We start from the raw sequence: 6,000 nt of genomic DNA on the forward strand, positions 1-6,000 counted from the left end.
GCATTTGACCATTTTACCTCTCAAAATTTAAAAGTCCTGTAATGATCCTCTCTTTCCTATTTTTTGATACCAATAATTTGCCAAGAAACTGGAACCTGTGTCCTGTAAGATGTCCATATCCTTGATTTGGCTGGCTGTTTCAATTTCCTCATGATGTATTTTAACTTATTTACTTTATTAACCCACCCCCTCTTTTTCTGAGATATAATTGGCAAATTTTTTCTTCAGTGTGTGCCTTGTCTTGGCTTTGCTTATGGTGCTTTTTGGTCATGCACAAAGTCATTCATATATATTTTTAATGGAGCTAAATTTATTGACTTTTAACTTGCTTTTAAATTTTGAGCCACAGTGTTCTCATTGCCAGGTTAAAGAGGAACCCATTCGTTTTTGACTCAAGTCTTTGCATGGTTTCAATCGTTACATTTAGAATCTTACATCCATTTGTAAATTATTATTATTATTATTTTTTGTAAATTATTATTTTGTAGCCCTTTCTTTTTAAAGATTAAGCCCTTTTCTCCAGGTGCTGTTTTAGGTTCTAGAGTTATAATGTGGCAAGACTAATAGTATCTAGTTTCAGAGCTAATGCTCCAGTGTGGGAATACAGACCACAGAGATGGTTTTAGATCATGGTAAATGCTAGAAAGATGATTCTTTAAAAAGATGAACTGATAAGATATGGGCTGGTAAGAGGCACCTCTGAGCTGATTTCTGAATCATAAGGTGAGACTGGCCACGCCAAGGCCTGGGCCAGAGCTGTGCAGGGCAAAGGCATCAAGCAGGAATAGACACCAGGCCCAGCACTAATGCATCTGTCTCCCATTGCCTCCTGTCCATTCGTCTGTCAGTTCCTTCCTTCCTTCCTTCCTTCCTTCCTTCCGTCCTTCCTTCCTTCCTTCCTTCCTTGTGTTTCTTATGATGAGCTGTTGAGGTTGGTATTGAATATGAGGATACTAAGTTTGGGAGAGTTGAAACCATTGGCCTCTTCTCAGCCTCCAACTTGGTGGAAGGTGTCACCCCACAATGAACTGTTGATTGTACCTCTCCAGGCTTTCATGAGAAGGACAAGAAGCCATACTGCCGGAAGGATTTCTTAGCCATGTTCTCACCCAAGTGTGGTGGCTGCAACCGCCCAGTGTTGGAAAACTACCTCTCGGCCATGGACACCGTCTGGCACCCAGAATGCTTTGTGTGTGGGGTCTGTATACTCGCTTATCTTTTGGATTTAGGAAGAGTCAAGGGTCTTCCTTTCTGAGAGGCAGAACAGCAACTGGGAAGAGGGTTCACAGCTTGGGGTGAGGGATTAACATGGGCTCGCTAGAGGAGGCACAAAACAGCACCCACTGTGGGCATTTGCTCTTCTCTTTGGCAAGCAGGTAATATCCTCACCTTAGTTTGTCACATAACTGATAGGAATTTCAAGGCTGAAAGTTTTACTTTGCTGACGTTCTACTACTTGACATCTGCATTCCTTTTCTTTCTCTTTGCCTCATTCCCCCAGGACTGCTTCAGCAGTTTTTCTTCTGGCTCCTTCTTTGAACTGGATGGACGTCCGTACTGCGAGCTCCATTACCACCAGCGCCGAGGAACACTCTGCCACGGCTGTGGGCAGCCCATCACCGGCCGCTGCATCAGTGCCATGGGCCACAAGTTCCATCCTGAGCACTTTGTCTGTGCTTTCTGCCTGACACAGCTGTCAAAGGGCATCTTCAGGGAGCAGGATGACAAGACCTATTGTCAGCCCTGCTTCACTAAGCTCTTCCCTCTGTAATCCCAGCTGAGCCTGCAGTCTCCGCAGATCCCCTGCAAAATTTAAACCAGGAGAGGAAGGAGTGCTGTGTTGTTACTGCTTTGCTGCTCAGTAGGCACATAGAGAAGGTAAAGGGAATGAACTTCTAGACGTTACATGGCTAGGCTTGGAGTCTTAGGTTGTAGATTTCTTAGTTTGTAGATTTATTTTAAAAAAATCAGGTACTTACTTTTTAAAAATCAGGTACTTAAATTTAGAGTTGTGTCCGGCCACTTGTGCCTCTGCAGATGCATCTTCTACATGCACACATTCAGTTCATTGCCAGTTTTCTCAAATTTCTCCCATTTTCACTCTTGTGGTGGCCCTGCACATGTCTTCTCTCCCATCACCTCATAACTTGGCCTTTCCATGCCTTCCTCATTTCCCCGTGACTCACTTTCCCATGACCAATGCATTATCCTCGCTGTCAGGAATCCCAATGCCCCTCCTAAGCTCCCTGCATCTCTCTTCATGTGCTTCTTTTTCAAGAGGAAGTAGATGTTAAGTGCACTACTTTGAGTACTGACATCATTGATAAATAAAATGGCTTTCAGTTTTAATGTCTTACTGACATGTTTGGAGACAAACTTTTGTTTCCTGTGGTATATACTAGGCACTGTTTGCAATTAAATCCATAACCAGTCTCCTGTTTACTTCCATACAGTAGGCACTTTTTTTTTTAATCAAAAGGAATTGAAAGGAGGGACTCCTGTTCACTAACTTTTCTCTTAATTTGCACCCATAACATTCATTTTATGTTATTTTTTTGCACTGAGATAATTGAATCATCTTAAAAGGTGGCAAAATGTCTTCAAATTGTTTTCATCACTCAAAAATTCAAATTGTTTTCACCCAAAATGAAAAACCAGATCTCCTCTAGACGCTTGAAAATTCCTTTTGCATATGTATGCATTTCTACAAACTCATAAAATTGTGTATATTAAGTAAGTCGAGGTCTTTTGTATATCAATTATATCTCAATAAAGCTAGTTTTTTAAAAAATGAAACACACACTCTTCTCAAATTCACAATTATCTCAAAAAGGCAAACAAGATGGCCATTTTATCTCTCAGGAAAGCTGCTATAAGGGATAATTCGATCATTTCTAGCTTGGATTAGGAAATCCAAGCCCCAAAGAAAATCTCCATTTAATTATTTGTTCCTCTTCAAAGCATCATAAGTATATTTGTAGAAAAGTTTTTCAGTTATTAATAAATCAGACTTTCCCATGTCCTATCTCAAGTAAGCTTCAGAAAGAGTCCTGCTTTCTCAAAAGAGATATTGGCAAGATCTACACTATGTCTTTCTTACCACAGTCTTAAAATAAGTGCATGATTATTTATTTTAAAAAATTAGAGTTTAAGTTACTGAGGAAAATTACTTTACTGGAGGTATTTTTAAAAATAGGACCAACTTAATATCTTTAGACTTCTTAAAGAATGATTCTTGTTAAACTTGATCACATATGTCTCCTTCACGGGAATGGATTATAAGGGGGTTTTGAGAATTACAAGGAAGTGGTAACAGTTGACAAGATCTTCAGCATATCCAAGCTACGTGGGAGTTCCACACAGGGAGCCATCAGGCTTCTTGCCCTGTTTGGTTGAGACCAGACTAAGCAAAGTATTCGTTCTTCTGTTAAAACATCCTCCTTACATTAGCTGCACTCTATGATGTCATATGCAGGTGCCAATATAATACTGTTCCTGGCTGCCTTGGTGATTTGACAAAGTATACTTGAGGCATTAGCCCTTAAGAAAGAATGTTCAAGTGCTATAATATGCTCTCGTTTAGATTGGCTATTTGAGATATCAATAGAATCTATATATTTAAAAAGTCAGAGAAAAGCCAGTGCTCATCAGATGCAATTAAGAAGTGTAGACTTTTTCTCCTTACAGCGAATGTAAGTGGTAATATTTATTCAAGAAGAGATGCTGCATTCAGGACCACTGTTTTAGAGGCAAGGAAGCCATTCACAAGTTTTCTTTAAAACAAAATGAAATGAAACACAGAGAAATACTATTACTCAAACCGATCATCTACCTATTTACTCTTGGTTCTGAGTAACTTCTATTTTTATTTGAAAAAATAAAATCTACCTTGAAGGAATGAGGCTTTTCCACCAGTGAGCAACACACACACACACACAGACACATACCTGTGAGCACTATACGCATACACACATATACATACACATACACATATACATATACATATACATACATATATTTCTCAAAGAGAAATTTCTCAATTCATTTGGCCAGTTATTCTTTGGAATACATATAGCGTCCTCCAATTATGTTTCCATACAAGTTCTAGCAAGTACTTCTGTGGCAGTAGGATGGCTACCAGCCTCATGCTGTCTCATTCACAACCAGTAGAGGGAGTAAGAGCTCTTTTCTCCAGCTTTGCAAGTGAAAGTCCTGAGATTCATCCTCACTTGGAGTAGCTTAGGTCATCACTCACCAGTAATTTAACTGGGAGAATGGATTATCCAGCTTAAGACAAACCAGACCATTTCTAGAGTTAGGCTCAGGGCCAAGTTCCTGAAAACACAAGAGCTGTGTGGAGGAGATGTGAATACTTTAAAAATCTGGGTAATGGTAAGAAGGGGGTAATGAACCTCAATTTTGTTTGACTGTATATTCAAAAGCAAAAATATTAAAGCATTTCTGAGTTTCAAGGTAATACAGAAGGTAAGCAAGCAGATATTTCTAGTGCCCCAAGAGAGCATGTCTGAGAACTTAACAGAAATTCAAAGCAGAGGAGAGTCAGGAGCAATGGTGTCATGAGGAACAGGGGGCAGAGGTACTGGTCTTTGCTGGGCCCCTAGAGACACAGCATTAAGAAGCATAAAAAGCAGCTCCAGTCTGGGAATCTGAAGAGGAAGCTCTTCCGGCTGAAATAAAGATGGAAAGGAGTGATGCCTTTCTTTAGAGGCAATGTCTTGGGCATGAGCAGGTCCCTACTAAAGGCAGTGGTGGCTGAGAAAATGACCACCTACCCTCTAAATACTGTGGAGTCTGTTACTAGGTAGAATTTGCCATCAGGGCAGAATATAAGTGCTGAGAACCCAGAACTCAAAGGAGAAATGGAAATGTACTGGGACCTGCTGGGTGAGAAAGACAGAAATCTCAGATAAAAACTGGGGCTTGAGTTGTGCTTGTTGCAAATTTATAGCTTTGCCAGGAGGCAGCAACATCTCAAATTTATTCTGTAGGAAATGAGAGTTTATGTAAGAGCTTTCTCCTTCCTAGATGTGGTAAACGCATGGTACCCAAATTAATTTCCTGTGGGAAGATATGTCCTAACTGCATTTAGGTTCACAGATCATGGATTCTGGACAATTGAACAGATTTGCTGGCATCCCCTAAGTGATCCTTCTTCCCCCTCTTGTTTTGAATGTCACCACATCTCAACAAATACTGAATTCCAGCAGTAACATTTTGGCCTGGGATGACAACTCCAATTGCACTGAGAAGATCTCTCAAGTCACAGGTGTTGATGGAAGAACTCCTGGAGTTCAGTATGAGCAGACCAAGAAATCAAAGAGGACTATACTTCCTCTGAACTTGACTTAGAGTATGTCAACTTAGTTAACCCCAAGTTATGTGCTACGATTGGTCATAATCAGAGATGTGAAATAGAATGGAAGTACCACCTTGCTGCCATCTTTGGCTCAGGTGCATAGGTGGGGCTGTCCATTCCTTAGCTCCCGGGATGGACACACATCTCAGACCTGACCAGTAAGTGTGCTTTGTTCTTCTGGACCAAAGCGATTGGATCAAGAATAGTCATGTGACCCCAAACAAACCCAACTAGATTTCTTCCCAGGACCTTTGCTGGGTTTATTGGGAAAAAGATATTCTCATTTTGTTGAGATTCTAGCTGTGACCATAATAAAAACCCATTGCTGCTGAAAAATATCTTTATGGTCACTTTTGGGGAGCCTGCCTGAGAGAAAGAAGCCAACACAGAGGAAAGAATCTCATGAAGAGACCATGTCTTGGGGCGCCTGGGTAGCTCAGTCGGTTGAACACTGGACTCTTAACCTGGGCTCAGGTCATGATCTCAGGGTTGTGAGATCAAGCCCCGCATCATGCTCCATGCTCAGTGTGGAGTGTGCGTGGGATTCTCTCCCTCTCCCTCTATCCTCCTGCCCCTCCCCCATTCTCTCTTTTTCTCTTTTAAATAAATAAATCTTGTTAGCA

General features: G+C 40.9%; 1 protein-coding gene across 2 annotated transcripts in view; it reads left to right on the forward strand.

Moving 5' to 3' along the window:
• Nucleotides 1-5,791, forward strand: part of LPXN (leupaxin) — a 37,833-nt gene extending 32,042 nt beyond the window's left edge. The window contains exons 8-9 of one of the 2 annotated variants that reach the window (XM_041773174.1): nucleotides 1,050-1,198; nucleotides 1,502-5,790. In XM_041773174.1, coding sequence (XP_041629108.1) covers nucleotides 1,050-1,198; nucleotides 1,502-1,771 — 419 coding nt within the window. In that variant the 3' untranslated portion in view covers nucleotides 1,772-5,790. Of the gene's footprint in view, nucleotides 1-1,049; nucleotides 1,199-1,501 lie in introns of both variants that reach the window. The other variant, XM_041773175.1, reaches the window with a different exon arrangement.
• The last annotated feature ends 209 nt before the right edge of the window (nucleotides 5,792-6,000 follow it).

This window comes from Vulpes lagopus, chromosome 11, assembly GCF_018345385.1.
Source record: "Vulpes lagopus strain Blue_001 chromosome 11, ASM1834538v1, whole genome shotgun sequence".
NCBI classification, from domain to species: domain Eukaryota; kingdom Metazoa; phylum Chordata; class Mammalia; order Carnivora; family Canidae; genus Vulpes; species Vulpes lagopus.